At 44.1% G+C, this 20,140-nt stretch overlaps 1 protein-coding gene across 11 annotated transcripts; it reads left to right on the top strand.

Moving 5' to 3' along the window:
• The first annotated feature begins 405 nt into the window (after positions 1 to 405).
• On the top strand, positions 406 to 19,498 carry atxn2 (ataxin 2). Of its 11 annotated transcripts, none has more exons than XM_019887306.1 (26): positions 407 to 1,152; positions 4,476 to 4,506; positions 5,440 to 5,499; positions 5,841 to 5,912; positions 6,070 to 6,220; positions 6,967 to 6,981; positions 9,464 to 9,618; positions 9,709 to 9,800; positions 10,537 to 10,725; positions 10,798 to 10,970; positions 12,946 to 13,203; positions 14,074 to 14,259; positions 14,371 to 14,544; positions 14,619 to 14,720; positions 15,192 to 15,262; positions 15,347 to 15,675; positions 15,768 to 15,831; positions 15,933 to 16,079; positions 16,304 to 16,321; positions 16,761 to 16,827; positions 16,947 to 17,140; positions 17,288 to 17,414; positions 17,503 to 17,694; positions 17,780 to 17,991; positions 18,682 to 18,859; positions 18,928 to 19,498. In XM_019887306.1, the coding sequence occupies exons 1-26, from the start codon at positions 1,058 to 1,060 to the stop codon at positions 18,954 to 18,956; spliced, it is 3,381 nt and encodes a 1,126-aa protein (XP_019742865.1). In that variant the 5' UTR covers positions 407 to 1,057; the 3' UTR covers positions 18,957 to 19,498. The 11 variants fall into 11 exon arrangements, with proteins under 11 accessions (XP_019742943.1, XP_019742865.1, XP_019742892.1 ...); XM_019887299.1 differs by having other exon boundaries at positions 409 to 1,152; positions 16,761 to 16,833; XM_019887343.1 differs by having other exon boundaries at positions 409 to 1,152; positions 9,494 to 9,618; positions 16,761 to 16,833.
• Positions 19,499 to 20,140: the final 642 nt, after the last annotated feature.

The following is a 20,140-nucleotide window of genomic DNA, read 5'->3' on the forward strand; positions in this document are numbered from 1 at the left end:
AGTACGATGGGAAAAAAAGCACATTGACGGGTCAAAACATAGGTATGCCGCTCAAAAAGTCTCACAATTTAGGGAAATTCGTCAACTTCTTATTTCGTTTGCTGTGAACGAATAATGACGTCCACCAAATAACTGGAACATAAAGTACTGTAAATCTGGCAACGTTCACTTGAGTAATGGCATTTATCTTATTCACATTTTCCTCCTGTTGTCCACGCGAGGGAGACAAGATACAGCAGTCAGCGCAATTTATGTAATTATTCATGTGTACTGTATTACAATGCATTTAATTTCTAATAGTTGATTCTACGCATGTTGCGTACGAATTACGGTACAATAGAGGCGCATGTGTATGCGGTGTGTTCGCCGGCTCACGTGGATGCCGCAACACAGCCTTGGTGGACTTCCTGAAAATAGTTCCATTAAGTTGCGCTTTTGTTTCAAATACACAAGTATAACCGTGTTTGTTTGATTTAAACGGGTCTTTTGCGGTCCGTTCGCGATAACCGTGCGTTGTCGTTAAATGCGGTACGGTTATATTTTTCTGTTGCTTCGGAAGCCAAGTGCCGCTACGCATGTCAAATATCCCTCCGCTATTTTTTGTCCTCTTTCAGACTGTTTTGGTCTTTTCGATGTTAGCAACGGAAACAACTCGAGACAGCACTAAAAATCTAAATTCAGATTACAAAATCATTTCGTTCGGATTAACGCAGCACGTTGGCAAGAGGTTCAACGCCAGGATTTATTTCAGCAGAGCCGTTTTCACGTGCTGTCTTTTTTTAAGTCGCGTTTTTTCCCCTTTTCTTTTAAAACCAATTGTACAGGGTGCTAATTGGGCTCGACTAGCCCCGCTAGCTTGTTAGCATAGCATCTTCAAGACAGGCACGTTGACATTAGCCTGCTAGCCACCAGAGCTCGGGACTCTGCTAACGGCGGGGGCTAACAGTCACAAAACCAACCACCACAAACACAGACGCACACCGTTGTCTCGTCGTCGTCAAGAGAAATTGCGGTGTCAAGCTGGTCATTTTAGGACGCCGTTTTTTATGGGCTCGCCATGTCAATGAAGGCCGGTGGAAATCGCAGCAAGCCCGGCGGTGGCAACGCCGCTGGTGCCGGAGGAAGCGGCGGGGGACGACAGAATCTGGGCAGGTCAGTGCAAATTTCAATCATTCAACGAAGTGAGCAAATACAACGACGGGTTCTCGTACAGTGGTCCGTTTTCCCGACGTGTTCACATTTCGCCGACCGTGGTGTCGTTATTTAGAGATGACATGCCCGTTTCGTGCTTATTTTTTGATGAGGGGAAACGAGTGTGAGGGCCTTTCGACGTGATGGTCACCCAGAGAGCCACCGAGCTAGCGCGGCCTGTCCGTTCGCCCTACGTAGTGCACATTAACATCACCATTTCGAATTGATTCATGCATTTTCAACCAGTCTTTTCCCCACCAGCATATTTCCAGACTGCTCCTTTACGATGGCTTGGTTTACGCTGATTAGCCTCTTGGAAGCCAGTAACTGAACGCCCTGGCCTCGCTAATCAGTCGTTGCCTGAACGCATCATTTGACTGAGTACTCCCATTAACATTCATGTCGACCGATGCTAAATTTGTATTTTTCCTTTTCAATTACACCAACTAGGGTGGAGGGGTTTGTGTGTGTAGGTGAAGAAATGGTCGAGTAAGCTGTCTGTCAACCTTGACGTCGCCCCGCTCATGTGAAATAATCATGTCCTTCAAGTGTGACTTTTAAACGCGATGCCCAAGGATCAGGTGATCGCATAGCTGTCAGCGAAATACATTCATTTCAGCTCGGCTTCTTCACGCACTCACCGGCATAGCACGCCCTGTTTGTTCACTGCGCAGCTTTCCATTGAGGCCGTCTTTAAATTTTTTTCTACATTTAAACGCGCACTCTAGAGTAGGAGGCCATTTATTCGATTTGTAGATTTATACGAGTTGATATTAGTGGAAAACGAAGCTTAAGTTTTCACTTAAAAATGTTTAATGATAGCTAATGTCTATTGATTAATACTGAAGGCGAGTGAGCTCGCATGTGATTGCATACCTGGCCACGTTCCAGTCGCTGAACAAGGTGCATTCTAGGCCATGCTCAATGAAGAAGGTGCGTTGTAGGCTGTTACTCCTGTTTTAAGAAATCAGCGAATTTTACAGAAAGATGAATGTGCATCCAAGGACATACTTAATGAATGGGGTTTATTCTAGGACGTCACAAGAAGAAGTCAGTGCCTTTTACATGTGGGTAGTGCATTTGAGGACACAAGCAATGAATGTGGATTTTAGGATGTGATTCTAACAATACAGTGCATTTAACCGGAAGAAAAAAGGTGCATTTGAGGTCGCTTCCTGAACTTGACTAAGAATACAGTGAATTTTAATTAAAGATTAAGTTGCATTTGAGGAGATGTAAAAATGGGTAAAGGTGCGTGCTGGAGTAGGGGTGGGTGATATGAGCAAAGAAAGAAAACCCAAACAACCAGAAAATGTGATAATGATAATTTGATGATACTCTACAAGAAATATTGCAAATTTGCACTTGCTTCACAGAACAATTATGAACAGACAGCATTTCTGAATCATAACTAATATTATTTTGACAGATGTCCATCTTGTCAAACTGATAGAGAAATCTTTGTCCGAGAAAAACTCTGACACAAACCCAGAATAAGTTCCAGGCGCGGCACATGAACTTGCGTCTTGCTCTTAAATTACTGACGTGAGGCATTCCTCCCTCCATATTGGAAATCAAAGTTGTGTTCCCTCGGCTGAGTCAATTGACTTGAATCCTGCCCGCTGCTTTGCAGAATGAAGACTTATCGCTTCCCTTTCCTTCGCCGTCTATGCTTGCTGATTTGCTGAATGAGCAGAGGTGGGCCATTTGCAAAATTTTGACGGTTCGTCATCATGACTCGGTCATTTTTTCCAAGCCGAACCAAACCGTCATCGTCAGCCGGTCAGTCTGTCATGATATTTTAACTGCGCTTCCATCATTGCTTCCGTCAGTAAATTTCACCAGCCCCCCCAGTCTGTCTATCAACAGTTATAATTTAAAGATTGAAATGGCTTCCCTTCACCAGAATTCCGCTCCGCATTGTGGCCAAGGTTAAAATCCAATCGAAGTCACTTGTACTCCTGCTCCTGTCTATTAGTGCATGTTGTCGTCTGTTTCTTCTTCTCCTTGTCCCACTTCTTCTTCATCTTGGTTCATAGGCGGATTACACCTCTGTGGTGCAGACTGACACCTACTGTACAGGAAGCACAAAGCTTTTCCGGACATAGTCAATGGAAGCAACCCAGCTTTTATTAAGCCCCGCAAACAAACACATGCGATAGAGGCGGGCATGTTTCTGTCACTAGTCAGCAAAACGGACTGAGAGGTCCGTCAGTACTTGACCTGGTTACTGATGATTACACTGATGGACAAAACCCCACCTCTGTCACTGGCTAATCTGTTTGTTATTCAAAGAAAAAAAAAGTTTCCCGTCATTCATCAATCGTTAGCAAAACTTCATCTGTCAGTGACGGACGGACTGATGGACCTTCCGACAGTACTATCGCTGTGAATGAGGATTTCATCACGTCCTCCCACTTTGCAGTCAGTAAATGGACCCAAACGGGGATGTTTTTGAGACAACATAACTACTCGATGATCTAAAATAACACATTTTGAAAACAACTTATACATCGCCCACCTCTATTTTAGAGTGTTGCTATACTGTCAGAGTAAGATCCATCAATGACGTGACCATAAGGATATACTTCGATTAGGCTCTGGTCATATTGCAGGTCAGTTCAGATTTATTTATTTTTTTTTCCCTATCTGATTTCTGTGTGTGTCCATGAAAGGTGAGAGGCATTGCCATTTAATGTGTAGTGTTCATTTATTGGTTAAGTGTAAGTCCTTCTACTTCTACCAAAGGTTGTGAGAAATTCCAGCTGCCGTGTTGCATTTCGGCAGCACGGTGCCTTTCATGTTCTCCCCATGCCTGCATGGGTTTTCTCTGGGTACTCCGGTTTCCTCCCACATTCCAAAAACATGCATGGCAGGTTAATGGAATACTCTTAATTTGTCTGTAGGTGTGATTGTGAGTGCGGACGATTGTTGTTTGTCTCTGTGTGCCCTGTGATTGGCTGGCAACCGGTTCACGGTGTACACCGCCTACTGCCCGAAGACGGCTGGGATAGGCTCCAGCACGTCCGCAACCCTCGTGAGGATAAGCGGCTCGGATAATGGATGGATGTTGCATTCATGTATCGCATGCTCTTAGGAGAACTGGATTAATTGGATTTGTGTGTACGCGTGCGGTCGACAGTGCTTTAATCTTGGTTAGTGAACCACATGTCGGTCTCCTGGAATTTCTGTCCCTCCCTCTAACGGAAACACTTTGATCACTCCACTTGGCTTGTAAAGCATGAGAACGAATGTTTGTCATTTGTGTCACTTTGATTTTCCAGGGGAAGACACAGTGGTAAAGGTCCTGCAGCGGTAAGTCGCCTGCTTGAACACTTTGCAAGCTTGTGGGTACACTGCTCAGTGTTTTGTGATGCTATTTGAATGTATTCTCTTCCTCTGCTAATGAGTCCAATATGGTGGGGTAAAGCAGGAAAATGTGATTTATCGGAATGATCAGATTAACATGGAAGTAAACAAAAGAACACATAACAAACCCAATCAAGGTGCTATGAGGTCAGTCTTTTTATATGCTATGTGCAGGTTTTGACTGGCAGTTTATTTATTTTCTTGTGCGAATTTGCGAGGCAAAATGTGTTACTAGCTAGCTGCAGATATACTTCTGCTAGAATTCAGTGAAAATAAAATGAAGTAAATCAAGTAGTTCAATGCCCTCGCATGTGGGAAAAGGGAGCCTGTGTTTCTGGGCACTTTCAGCTGCTTTTTTTTTTTTTTTTTTGGAACAGGAAAAACACACAAACACAAAATGAGAACACTGGCAAGGAGCCACTCTGACTTCTTTTGTCACACTCTAGGCCACGCCCCTTTAAGGCATACATCTGACACATGACTACTACAGTACTTCCAGTAATTACTCATTATTAAACCAGTTTATTGCTTTGCATGGTCTTATGTTTTACCTTTTCACATAATACATACAGTATTCTTTATAAAAACACATACCCAGATTTATTATTTTTTTTAACGGGTGGGTGGGGTGGTAAAAAATTTGTGGAATCGTCCATATAACATATACACATTGATGGATGTATATTTCTAAATTAATTCGAGAAGAATCGGATGCACGCTCTTGTTTACTTAATGCATTGCTGCGGTATTAGATTGGTACTTGGTAACGGCCAAAAAAAGCACAATCATCCCTATTTAAAATTCCCTGCAATAGTGAAAAATTGATTTCGGGACTGAATTAAATTTGTAAAGGTACACCTGTGTTTCTTTCCTTTTCAGGTCATTTTCAATGGCGTGTATGCAAACATGAGGATGGTCCACGTCTTGACATCAGTTGTGGTATGTTCGCTGTCAAAATAACCACATTGCGCTTTGCAGAATCCTGTGTGACCTTGACACAGCAGTATTAGCAGCAGTAGCAGATAGCATTGTGTGACTCGTGATTTCTCGAAATGACTTAGTCAAACTGTAGTTTCCTCAAAATGTCCACACAAGCAATAAACAAAGCCCGGGCGATTTGCTTAGGCAGCTGCTTGCTTTAACACAATGCGCATTGATCAGTCAGCAGGGTGCTTCACAGCAGATGGTTTCTGAACGTGTCTTTGGAGCATGTGAATTGACTTTTGAGCGTGTGAATGAATAAATGTTCACACAAGTGAAAACATGAATAATGATTACAGGGAACCAAGTGTGAACTGAAGGTGAAAAATGGAGCCGTCTATGAAGGAGTGTTCAAGACTTACGGTCCAGAGGTAAGGTGCCAGTCTGTTGTCGTTGAGGCTCACTTCAGAGGTGGTACTGACGAAGTCCACTCCTTTCAGTCTGCACTTTTTTTTTTTTTGATGCAGTACGCTGATAATTGAATGTTGTGACAATAGTTAGTGACGCAATTTAATGTTTTTCCCCCAGTGTGACCTGGTGTTGGATGCAGCCCACAGGAAGAGCCCCGAACCAAGCGCGGGCCCCAAGAACGAGGACATTGTGGAAAGCATCGTCTTCAAGGCTTCCGATGTTGTCGCTGTGTCTTTTAAAGACGTTGACCTTAACTTTGCTCGGAAAGGTATGCCAAATATTTATGACTCATCAGCATTATTTGTATATAAACCCAATTTCAGTGAAGTCGGGACGTTGTGTTCAACACAAATTAAAACGGAATGCAATGATTTGCAAATCATCTTCAACTTGTATGTAATTGAGTTTTAATTGGGTTTGTACATACACTCAGCCTTGTTGATATAAGAACTCCTGAAGCGTTCACGCAGCGAAAAGGTGACTTTGTCACTTTGCATTCACTCACCAACAACCACACGACTGAGTGAGTCAGTGCATACACACAACACGCCGTATTGATCCGTGTGTATTAATGACCAAGCAGGGACTCTGCTGATGTGTCTGCTCTGAGAGGCTGCTCGTTGAAGACTAATGCGATCCATCGATTCATCCGAAGCGCAGGCACTCAATAAAGACTGAATGATGCCGTCTAATTCATCTTGACCTATACAATTCTGCTTTGAGAAATATCAACTCTGTGCCAGGCTTTAGTCTGAAAATGAACAGGTGCAACCGTGTGGAGTGTGTAGAGGGCCCGGTTATGACAGCGGTATTTCTTAACGTGTTGACGTACACAATTTTCCATGTTGAACAGCATCATTGCCAATATCATCGATATTTTATGTTCCTGTATATGAGCCTGTGAATTTAGCTGTACAAAGAAATGTTGTGCAGGTTGCGAGTAGTTCAACACTCTTTCATTCTCTCCATCTTCTCACACTTTTGTCACCTGTCTTTTGCTCTCCTACGGTCTAGTTTCCTCAGACACAGGTAACATGTTTGTTTTTATCCTCACCCCTTTCTGTCCTGCAGACTGTCTCGACTTAATAATCAAACCTGTCGCAATCGCTCGTGCTGCTGCTTATAAGCTGAATGGTGATTCTTTCAAGGTTTTCTGCTGCTTCATCTTGCGGCTTAAAAAAATACCAATCAAAAACAGTGGAACCTCCAAAGTCACCTGCCCTTAAGGCCGGCGCCTTCATTTCCCCTCACGTTTAAATACCATAATTTCCGGGCTATTGATGGCACCCTAATATAAGCTGCATCCACTTATTTAAAAAAAAAAACAAGCAAACAAAAAAAAAAGAACAAGATTTTGTATGTAAATAGGCCATAGTTTGAAATATTAATACACCGTGTAAATTGTCCTTCAAAAGCAGTTTTTTTTTCTTTGTTTTTCCTTTACTTATGTATTGTATGGTCTTCCGGAGGAATGGGTTCCGAGCTTCGGTACTAAATTGGCCCCGGGTTTGAATTAAAAAAAAAAAAAACTGCAGTATTGATAAGCTCCACCTAGAGCTGCTCGATTATTTTGGGGGGGAAAAAAAATAATAAAATAGTAGATGGTCAGCACATACCTATCTGGGTTTTTGTGACATCTTACGTAAAGCCTTGGCCTCAGTGAACATGTACAATGGGGACGCGGTGAAAATATTGGCAGCATGAAATACGCTATCTTAGAGAAAAATATTTGAGAGCTGCACAATGCGTTTTGAGTTTGAGCCACTGTGATTCATGGTGTTTAGGGGAAATGTCGGCATATTGCGTGAGACCTCACCGCAGCGAGTGTCAAAGTGCTTATTTATTCTACGCGTTTTTTTTTTGTTTTTTTTTAAAACCACCACTGCCTTGTCCTGAGGAGTTTAGAAAAGAGCATGGCAAGACGAGATAAATGCCATACAACTAAATTAACGTCACTTGCGGTCAATGCACTAAAATCCTCCCCATATTCCTAGTTCACTTTTCATCAGTTCTTTGTTTTGTTTCTCTGTGGAACCAAAATCCATCTTGGAAAACCCACCTATTTTTTATTTGTGCCCCCCCAAAGATGTTGATAAAACCTTGTTTAAATAGGAATTTCTGAGGTCAGAAGTAATGCACCTCACTAAGAGACAAACTGTGTGTCAGGGAGGAGCCTAGTTTAGTTGGGGTTGTTAATGAAAGTTATGGTGATTCTTCACTTGCACTTCCAGGGCATGTTGAATCACCTGAAAGCCTTTTTGTTCTTCAACTCAATCTAAAATGTATTTGCAGTGATATTTAACTGTTTTGGGGTCATAGTTTGTGGTATGATTACAGTGTATACGGGAAATTCTAACTATTTTGTGTGCTGGTGAAAATTTCTTGTGTATTTTTGCTCTTCATGAATACGCATCAATTACTTGCATAAAAGTTAAAGCAGAACCTGAAGCTTTTCAGTGTTTAGCAACTTTTGGATTAGCTTTTAACACTCCTATACCGGTGGTGCATTTCACAAAGGCCTTATTTGGTCCCTGGAATACTTGATTTCCATTTTTACAATCGAAAATTTGAATACGTTTTAAGGTGCCCCGTGTCCTCGAGCCGTTTCTGTTTCACTTAAGAGGTTCCACTGTAGTTGAGCTTCATGTTGCTTTCAGGGGAAGATCAGGCAGGTTGCACCATCAAGCTTTTACTGGAGACTCTTGCAAAAGGTTGATCATCAGTGCAGCTTAGACTTAGTTGTACTCGTGCCATCATGCTTCCATCTATATAGATTTATTTTTTGTAACTTGTCGTACCAGGCTAATCATGAAATGGTAACTATGATTTCAAATAATTCAGCAGCTCATGGATGAGAACACGCCCACCTGGGATAGCAAACCGACCATTTCATTTCCATTGAAAGCAACTCGTTGTAAACTGACTCTGAAAACATGAGAAAATAAAATGGCTCACTAACAATTGGGGCTCATTTTCAATCCGTCGTCTGATTGACTGCAGTCTAAATGCATGCCTGCTTCACCCTCATCCCCACCCCACTCCCCGTCCCCACCTTGTATGTGCAACTTCAACTTCTTTGATGGACAGCAGTCGCAAAACATATCGGCCAGCTCTGCTAACATCAGTCCGACTAGTATAGTGCCTATGAAAAGTAATGCGGCTGATGTGCATTATTCTGTCCACTGGTGGCAGCTACTTTTAACATGCATATTCTTGCTTTTTTTTTTAAATGGCATTTTTCATTGATCAGTTTATTAATCGAGTGACAACACAATGAGTCGTTTTTGGTTTTTTTTGCCTCGATAATGACCTCTCTTGCGCAGATTGTTGGGTGACTTGATAAACACCAGCTAAGGAGATCTTTTTGTCTCGAAGGATATTATTTTTGTGAGTGGTTACAAGTAGATGCGACTTTTATTCCCCACTCAAAAATCCTCAAGGCATGTGTGCTTTTTTTTTTTTGCATAAGCAGTAAGCGTGCGTTTTCCCTGCCTACCTTGTGTGTTTGCAGAGCATAAAGGTGTATCCTTGCGTGTCTCAGATAACTTCACAGACTCTGCAGTGAGTGGCAGGATCAATGGCGAGCACAAAGAGAAAGATCTCGAGCCGTGGGATGGCGGCGAGACCCACAATTCTGACAGCCTCGAGTCACTGGATACCGATGTGGTAAGAAATAAAACAGCCCCGGCAAACACGGATCGAGGCCTCGCATTTTCCATTTGGTGGAATTAAAAAGCAACCTCTTTATTGTTGCAGTCAAATGGGTGGGACCCCAATGACATGTTCAAGTACAACGAGGAGAAATACGGTGTCTTGTCTACATATGACAGCAGCCTGTCCACCTATACGTAAGAATACCGTGTCCATGTTGATGCATCTCTTGTTACATGACATTTTCCTCTCTTTTGAGTGGTCTTTTTCAGTCTTTGATTTTGATGCATACTATCACCAATTTAAGTCGCGTAATAGTTCAATTTCACCTTATAAATATAACGGCGGTAAAAGCAATGGCTGCAGTGCCATTGTTGAAGCCAAACCATATTTATATGATCAAGTCCTTTGTATGTTTTCCTAAAATTGTTACTTAATTATATTTTTTAAATTAAACAAATCTGATGATATTTTTATGCATTTATTGCAAATAATAATGAAATACAAATAGTTAAAAAATATATATCTTCGAGTAAACAATTTTTATTTTACTCAGTTCATTTTGTAGATGACAAAATTAGAAATTAGATATACATTTTAACTCCCCCCCGCCCTTTTACTCAATTTACCAATGACCTAAAAATCCAATGTGGCCTTTGAGCAAAGACCTCCACCAAGGCAAAACATTTGTACTTTGAATCCGCACTTCCATGGATGTCCATCACTCGCACATGTATCGTCTTGATTAAAGATTTCTTGTCTCAACTCATTGAGGAAAAAAAAAAATCCCCTTTGATCCATGCCCCAGCTTCCACATTTTTGGGTGAAATGGATTGAAGTGTTTTTATTATTCCAGATAACTAACAAGCAACGCAATAGCAGTACAAAACATGTCAGTCACTTGCTGTATTCTAACCTGCCTTTGCTTGCCAGTGTCCCGCTTGAGCGTGACAACTCCGAGGAGTTCCTCAAGAGGGAAGCCCGTGCCGCCCAGCTGGCCGAGGAGATCGAAGCCAGCTCTACATACATGGCGCGCGTGGCCCTCGAGAACGACGAGCGCTCAGAGGAGGAGAAATTCACCGCGGTGGTGAGAGGTGAAAGAGAGACGCACACATTAAGCAGGTGATACTTAGTTCACATGGTGACAGGTCCGCCGCGCCGAAGCAGCATCGTATTGATTGCGTCTGTGTGCAGGGAGAACAAATACATTCCCCCGGGCCAGAGAAACAGGGAAGCCATGTCTTGGGGGTCAGGACGTCAGAATTCCCCACGTCTGACTCCGAACTCGGCCGGGCCGCCGGCTCCTCGCGTGGGACTGCATGACTACAATCAGAGCCCGGGGGGCGACCAAAGGGTGGTGAACGGAGGTACGGATGGTCCGGCTCACACACACCTGTGATGCTTTGTGCTCCCTTCTAGCCAGCGTTTTCTTTGCAAAATGGCCAACACGTTTTCAGGTCAGCTTTGTTTTTCCATCTTCCTTTAGCACTATAAGTTTGTCATAGAAAATTAAAATCAATAAAGAAATGTTAACCCTTTAAATGAATGATTTATTCCTTTTTTTTAATGCTGTCATATTCACAATAATAGTAATACAGTGGGTCCTGGGTTGACAATGGTCTGACATATGAAGTTAGACCGTTACAAATGGCACACAATGGACTAGTTTGTGCAGCGGCGTAAGAATACATCACAAGAGAGCATGAGCTGATACTGTCATGCCTTTTTTTTCCCCATTTTCCCCCACTTTTAGAGGAAAGTACCCTTTTTTCCTACACATATTGATTGTAATTATGACATTTCAAGGTTACAGATGTTGCACAATGAACTGCTTTCCACAGCGGCGTCAGAAAACATCGACCCAAGAAGGCACGAATCATTACTGCCCTTCTCAATTTTTCATTTTCTTTACATTTATATGGCCTGGGAGTGGTTTTTATTGATTTATTTATTTATTCTTTTATTCATTAAGTACAACTATTAACTGTAATTTCCCCTTCTGTTTTTTTTTTTTTTTTTTTGTAGTCGATGCTAAGGTGATGTTGGTCATTTTTGAGTGTGAACTTGAAACACTCGTAGTTGGCGACATTAACCTTTCATTTTTTTCAATGAAGACGTTACTGATTGACCACCGCCTGTCTTTGCTTTGTCGTCTAGACGCTACAGTATGTTGTCTGTCATCGCTGCTTTAGGGGAGCGTTTGGTGAATACACTGATTGCAGATGTGAGGGTCTAGGCTGTTCGTCAGTGAGCGGATGCCTTTTCAGATTGCCGTTAGAGTAATTGTGGTTTCGGTATAGGAAGATAAGCTTGCATATTTTATTTAAGTCGGGGGTGTCAAACTAATTTTTGGCGCGCGCCACATTTTAGTTACCGTTTCACTCGGAGGGCCGTTATGACTGAAACCATGTGAAGAAGTCAAGAATAACAGTTGATTTAACTATTGTTTGGCAACAAAAAATGCTTCGAATATATCTCTTATTTATTTCATATGAGAATTTAAAATTTTCGTAGACGTTTTTAGAAAGGATCATGGACGTTGACATATTTGAGCTGCTTTCGCGGGCCACATAAAATGATGTGGCGGGCCAGATCTGGCCACCGTGTCTTGAGTTTGGCACCTGTGTTTTAAGTGAAGAATCTGGATCTCACCTTCAGTAAAACATTTTGACATGCTTGAGGCACCGCTGGTAGTTTGTTGCACCAACCAACCATCTGTTTCTCGACAGCAAGGTGTCCGTGGTGTTGATTGCAAAACACGTGGTTGGTGATTAATGGACTGGAAGCTACAATTTTAATTTATGACATTACGATTGCATTAGCTTAAGTTACTGAGGGACTACACCATTTTCCAACTCGTTTATAAATTCGGGTTATGTCACCGCAATAGGAATGAAACTTCATGACACCTCTTAGACCATTATTTAGTACTGTACCCTTTTATTATCATTGTTTTTTTTTTTTGTATTGATCCGTTCGAATGCCTTTATTGTGAAGGGTCTGGCATCTGTTTCTTAAGTTTAGTGACAAATATGTTTCATTGACTTATAGAGGGGCCACAAGTGTGTCACGTTCTCTCATTAGACTTATTTTTTTTCCCCCGACCAGCAATAGAATGGTTTCTCCGCCACTGCAGATTTTGTGTTGCGTGCAGGCCACTGGTTCGTTTTATTTGGGATTCCTGGTTTCGAGTTAGTTTTTTTAAAAGCCTCGCTGTTCTGTCTCGAGTTAATGAATGGCAGGCGCCTTTTAGGTTCTTGCACTACTCTCCTTTTTTTTTTTTCCATTTGAATTGCTCATCGCAGTGTGTCATCCTTGATCGTTTGTCCTTCCCTCTTTTAGGTTCGTCTCATTGGCCCTCACCCTGTCCGTCTCCTTCCTCCCGCCCCCTTCCTCGTTACCAGTCCGGCCCCTCCTCCCTGCCTCCTCGGGCCACCACGCCCACCAGGCCACCCTCCAGGCCCCCCTCTCGACCTTCCAGGCCTCCCTCTCATTCATCCCACCCCTCCTTTACCTCCTCCTCCTCTTCCTCATCTCCCTTTCCTCTCCACGGGTCCTCGTCGCCGGCCGCCACTCTGCCCAAACGCATGTCTTCAGAAGGTACCCACGTCAGTGTGGCGTAGACCTGGGCAAAGGCATGAGTTGAAGGTGGATGGATTGGTCTTACCCTCAGTGACGCTTACTAAGTCTAAAAAGCGAGAACTGCTTTCAAAAGTAATTTTGCCCAGGTCTAGTGTGGATCAACAGTCGAAGATGAAGTTCACCTAAACAGCGTGATTTAGAATGTTGTAGGGTTTAGGTATCAAGCATTTTTGAAAGGGCGAGACACAAGCAACACTTGACCTAAATTAGCCCTTAAACCAATTTGAAGGTGATCTCCTAGATGGCGTTCATTCAAGAATAATGAAAAAAAAAGTTTTTAAAAATGTATATCTCCTGTAGGAAAAGAAAAAAAAAATCACGGATGCGTCTTTCCCCCTATGAATGCCCACCACATGGAATCTGATGCAGCTGCAATGACAAATCAATGCAGCAAGTGGCATTGAATTTCTGACATTTGTAAATACATGGATATTTCTGAACGTTGCAAGTCAAAGACTTTGTCTATGAGCCCCTGGAGCTTATCATCCATGAAACGACCAGTGTGTACCTGGTTTGTGAATTTATTTTCTGCCCCAGTTCTGTCAGTACGTTGCACTCAAGGATCACTAGTACATATGCTGCACAACTCTGCTTGTTAGCGAATCTGTTCAATAGCCCCTGACCTTTGCCCCTCCCTCCCTCCCCCAACCTCCCACCTTCCACTTTCTGTTCACCTGGCTGCGGTTTGAGATGTTTGCTGTGTTTGCGTGTGGTTCAATCACTTCTCTGCTACTAACAAGCATGTCCCAACACTCCCGGTGTGACTCCCGTTGACCTTTCCGCGTGGGCGCTTCTTTCAAATGTCTTTTTTGTCTTCTGTCCTCGTAGGTCCACCGCGGATGTCTCCGAAATCCCAGAGGATGCCCCGCGCTCACAGAGTGCCGCCCAGCCGGACCACTGGGATGCCGCCGGTGGTGGACCTCATTTCTCACACAACGCCTGGAGACGTCCCAGCGACTCCGTCGAACCGAGGCAACTCCTCGGGAGGAACCTGGTCTTCTGTCGTCAGTGGAGGTAAACATACTTTTGTGTCAACAGCCAAGCCATGACGCCGGAAGGCTAACTGTGTTAGCTTGCAGAATTGCGCACATTTTTCTTCCCCGAAAAATATCTTCTCCTCATCAGCTCACAGACCTCGCTCCCCGCGTCAGAACAATATGGGCGGAGCCTCCCCTTCCTCCGCCTCTCTGCCTCAGACAGGAACAGCTCCTGCGGAGTCTTTTGCCGCACCGACGTCAGCTTCCTCCCCGACCGCTCCGAGCCCCGCCCCCAACATGGTAGCCTCTCTATCAGGAGATGGTAAGGCTCCAAGTGAAGCAGCTGTCACACCCGCTTTTATCACGTATGGACCGTAACATGGAAGTGTGTTATAGTTAAAGAAAGTCGTGTCCAGGAGACGAGACAAACATCCCCCAAAGCCAACAAAGACGGCATGAAGGACAGTTCTTCCAATATCAGCAGACCAGTGTGTAAAGGTAGTCTTAACCTTGACAGTCTTTCAACCCTGAAACTTTGGACCTGTTTTGGTTTTCTAGTTTGACGTACAACAGAAATCAGCGATTCCCAACGGTTGGAAAATATTGCATTTTTAAACTCATTGGTCTGAAAGTGGTTACTTAACTTAAAAAAAAAATGTATCTTTGCTCATCTATCTATGTCACTGATGTTTCGTTTACAGGTCGGTTCATTAATTCAGCTGGAGGGCAGAATGTGCAATTCACACGTTGCCATTCATAAAAGAGAATAATAGCTTTGTGTCAAACTAAATAAGATCGCATTTCAAGTACATTTGTGAGTATATTGAGGTTAGATCATTCATTCCGTACTTTTCGTGACATTTTTATGAGGTGCCGTCACATGCAATTTCTCTCTTGTAAAATGTGTGCCCTGGCGCGATAAAGGTTGGGGAAACCCTGCCCTGAAATGATCTTTTCCTTCGCTTACAGGTCTCCCCTCCTTGGCACTTGACCACAGGAAACAAATTGACAATCTAAAGAAATTTAGTGAAGATTTTAGGGTGAGTGTCTCTTTTGGTGCCCTGCTGAATCATTGTTCATTTTTCGTACGACTTGAAACTCTTTGTTGGTCCTTCATTCTTCAGTTGCAGTCGAGTTCCAACCCGGATCCCGCCTATGAACTCATGATCACCAAGCCTCCAAGAGACTCCGCAGACAAGCCCACCGACCTTGCCTCTTTGGACAAAGCCTCCTCAATGAGCCCCGAAGACCGCGGCGGCACCGCCCCATCCACGGGCGCCATCAACGCGAGTAAGCCCGGCAGCCCTGCCGCACTGTCCCCGTCTCCTTCAGGGACCGAGCAGAAGAGGGCGGGGCTGGACGTGACGTCGCAGGGGGTCCAGACGACGGCCATGTCAAATTTCGCTGGGCCCAAACATGAAGAAAAGGAGGAAAAGAAGGAGGCGGTGCAAGAGTTGAGTGAGCCCGTCCATCTGAAGGAGGCTGTCGGGGAACAGTGCAATCATGCCAATCCTAATCTTTTATCTGCTGCTTTCCTTCATGCAGTCAAGTCAGAAAGTCCACTTTAAACCCCAACGCCAATGAGTTCAAGCCAAGGTTCAACACGCAGGTGAGCGCAAAGTCACCTCCGCAATCGACGCCATTATTCGAGGAACTCGATGGCTGTTTCAAAATGAATGCCTTACCGTGTCGTCCCGTGTCTATCGACAGCCCAAACCAGCCAACACCCCGACCCCTCCACGACCTCAGGGCCAGCCCAGCCCCTCCATCCTGGTCCAGCAGCCCCCAACTGTCTACGGCCAGCCGGTGTGCTTCCCCCAGATGTATCCTCTCACACCAGTGAGTCCCGGAGTACAGGTGAGACGCGCAGCTGACCCGGCTGTCACGCCTTTTGACACAAATGTTCCGCTGGAGTGTAAATGCTGATGTATTCATCTCGTGTTGCTTTAAGAACAACTTGGTGATCCAACATCAGACACATGTAAAGACACGCATTTTTCCTTTTCTCCCCCCTGCTCCTCATCCTCTCTCTCTCTCTTGCTCTCTTTCTCTCTCTCTCTCTGTCTCTCTTGCTCCATTAGAAAAGCATAATATGGAAGGTTTGTGAATTTTTCCTAAAATTTTCTTCTACTTTTTTAAAAATCCTTTTATTTACTTCTTTTGGTTGTTGTTTTGTTCAAGCCCAATTAGCTCTGAGATGTTTTGCTTGCTTGTCAATTTTAATGCATTCAGATGTTGGTTTGCCAACTTCTTATTGCAATTCATCTCTTACCACTTTAATTTTCAAATTTCTGCTAAATGTTTATTTCTGCTGCAGTCATAAAAAAAATGCATGGGGTTTATTTAGTGAAAGGGAGGTGTTAAAAAAAGTAGAAAAGTAGAAAATGCATGCAAGTCCAGGTAAGATGAAGCCTACAGTCTGACATGTTTGTGTCCTTTATTGTTATTTTTTCTTAAACTGTGAATAGAAATGCAATGTTAAATCGAGAAAGAATTCCCTCCCATTGTGATTTGATTTTCTTGATCCTTTCCATGCAGTCTCCAGCGATGTACCAGGTCCAGATGCCACACATGACTGTCAACCAGTCTAAACCGTACAGACCAGGTAAAGGTGAGAACAGCCTGACTTCTCTCCTCGTCACATGTAAATCCCCCCCCCCCCCCCCAAAAAAAATGGCGTAATATTCCAATGGCCCGTGGTCCCACCTTCTTTTCCTTGGCCAGTGCCCAACATGACCCAGCAGAGGTCGGACCAGCACCACCCGCCGGGCACGCCCACCCTCATGCACCCGGCCACGGCGGCGGGGCCACCGATCATCACGCAGAGCCCGGCTTACTCCGCTCAGTACTTCACATGCAGCCCGCAACAGTTCCCTAGTCAGCAGCTGGTTCAACAGATGCCACACTACCAGTCTCAGGTCTTGTTTACTCAAAGAAGCATTTACATACACACATACATTGACTGATTAAAAAGAACGGCCGTTGGATTTTTTTTTTTTTTTTTTTTTTTTGAGGAGTGTGTTTGTTTGCCACCCCTCCAAAATAAACATTGGTTTCTGTTCCAGGCACAGCACGTGTTCAGTCCTGTCATGCAAGGCAGCGCCCGCATGATGGCGCCGCACGCCCACGGCCAGCCCAGCCTGGTGTCTTCCTCCACCACGCAGTACCCAGAGCAGACACACACCATGTATGGTAAGTCCCGCCCTCTCGCCGCATCCCACAATGCATCTTGACAATGTTACGTCTCATGCCGCCTTTCTGGGTTTTTTTCTTTCTTCAGTGTCTCCTGGCCCCATGCCCCAGCAGTACCCTCACCCTAGCGCCACTTTGCACCCCCACCCGCAGCACCCTCAGCCCTCCGCCACGCCCACAGGCCAAGGGCAACAAGGGGGCCCACCTCAGCACGGAGGACCGCCCGCCCACCCGGCCGCCAGCCCCGTGCAGCACCCGCAGCACCCTCAGGCGGCAGCGGGTGACGACATTTGTGCCCTTCCGAGAGCTCCTTTGCGTCGGCTCGCTCGGTTCACGTGACTTTTGCCTCTCGTCTCGCTCCTCAGCCGCCGCCGCCGCCGCTCAGGCCCTTCACCTGGCCAACCAATCTCAGCAGCCCATGTACTCGGCTTTGGCCCCCACGCCGCCCTCCATGACGCCGGGCCCCAACCCGCAGTCCCCGCAGGCGGCCTTCCCGTCGGCCCAGCAGACTGTCTACATCCACCCGCAGCAGGTGCAGCACGGCTACAACCCCAACCACATGGCCCACGTGCAGCAGGTAAGTACAAAACACGCACGGTAACAATCTGGCAACAACCATAAAATATATCCTCCAGGAATTACAGCCGGTAATATCATCAGTCTGCACACCCCAGTCCAAATTCCAGGTTTTGTTTGTATAAAAAAAGGACAGTAATATAAATAAAATTTTCCATCATTGTGACCGATAACCTGTACAACTCAATTAAAACAAACCAAAAAAAACCTTTTGATATGGGAAGTAAAAATGAACACCGGAGAGTATATAGTGCTCAAGGCTGCAACCAACATGCGCTCAGCTTTTTAGGGTTTGCTGGTTTAAAAAAAGAAATAAGTCGTACTAACACAAGTGTATGCTTTTAATTAAGGTCTTACCGATTAATTAGCGAGCCAATTCAAATGGCCGATTATGGCCCTTATATATAAAAGTACTGCGCGAGTCGACTACATGCATTTTCCAGACCTTTTTTTCCCTCTCATTTTAAGATTGAATCCAACAGACAAATCATCCATTGCTTCTTCCCAGCACTCACGTTCTTAGGAAAAAGACATCCCCATTAAAAAAGGAAAATGGAAGTACAGAACACATAACTTGTAGTGTTCACTTGGGGCCATCAACGTGACCAAATGATGGCAGGATGTTGTCAAGTTCGCCGAATTCATCTCAGGGCCAGAGAGGCCGAAGCTGACCAAAGTATCTTTGTCGCAGGCGCACATGCAGTCGGGCATGGTGCCATCTCACCACGCGCCGCCCACCCACCCCCCGATGATGCTGATGGCTACGCAGGGCCCCCCGGGCGGCCCTCAGCCTCCCATGGCGCAGACAGCCCTCAACCACATCCCTGTCTCTTCCACCACACCCTTCTCCTACCTGGCGCATCCGCAAGGTAAACACCGAAAACAAAACACTTGTCTTCTGTTGGCCCACGTTCACGTTGTCGCGTGGCTTTTGCAGTGCAGCCTCATCACCAGCAACAGCTGTAGGTGGCAAATAGATGGCGCCAGCGAGCAGAAACTTCGTTCATGAAGAGGATGAGGAGCCCTCCTCCTTTTTTCACCCCTCCTCCTCCTCACCCGACATGTTCCCCATCCACTTCCCTCCCTCTTTTCCTTGTTCCCCAGAAAAGGCAATAAGAGAATGTTAACAGGTTGACGATGCAGTGATTTGTTTTAAGAGAAAACTAATCTATGAACGGAGAATTAAACTGGAACTCTTGTCTGCACCTTGTCAGGGTGGGGGGAAAAAAAAAAGCAACCCATTTTTGGACAGTATTAATGTTACTGTTGTATCGCTGATGCTGCTACAAGACAACAAGTGTCTAACCAAACTAAAAAAACAGCCAGCGACAGGGAAAATACAACAAACGTGTTTATTTATGACAAAAAAAATAAGATGGTTATCGCAACCCACCTCTCACCTGACCCTAATGTAACTTTTAAGTTAAAGCTTTTACTTTGTAGATAATATAAATAATTTAAAAAATGAGCCAAAAAAATTAAAAAATAAAAAAAGTTTTAAAAACTGAGCCGAGAGTTGTGTGTGTGTGCTTCTTGCTTTTTTTTTTTAAAACCCTAAAACTACACATTTGTATTAATAGCAAACTTGTCCCCAAAATACAACAAATACCCCCCTAACCCCACACATCACTTTTCCTATGTTTTTCTTGAAAGTGCATTTTTCTCATGTAATATTGACAAAATTCTTCAGGAATCTTAAAATTACAGTTGCTGTAGTATTGCAACTCTGTTTTTTTCAATTTAAAAAAATCCATAAAATTAAACTGTAAATGTCATTCTTGCGACATGTTTTTATGTCAATAAATAGTTGGTAATTGTTTTTGTTGAATCAAAAACTTGTCCTTGTCAACTAGCATAAAGATCAGACTGAGAGGAAGTACATTCATCTAATGGTAATTGCGACTACTTTTAAGTCTGCAGCGGGTGGAAGGAAGCTTTAATCTGCTTAGGTTTATTTTAGAAAAAAAAAAGACAACAGATCAGTCCAATGTACAGTTGATATATAATTTAGAAGGCTTACAACTGAATGAAAAAGGGATTGCGATCACAAAGACATCTTCCATTTGAAAGCTCTGTGGTGGTGGTCTTCGGGAGGGAGTAGGGGGAGCTTTACAGTGCTGAGGTAAACACACAGTATTGAGAACACATTC

The sequence above is a fragment of the Hippocampus comes genome, unplaced genomic scaffold (assembly GCF_001891065.2).
Source record: "Hippocampus comes isolate QL1 unplaced genomic scaffold, H_comes_QL1_v1.1 scaffold155, whole genome shotgun sequence".
NCBI classification, from domain to species: domain Eukaryota; kingdom Metazoa; phylum Chordata; class Actinopteri; order Syngnathiformes; family Syngnathidae; genus Hippocampus; species Hippocampus comes.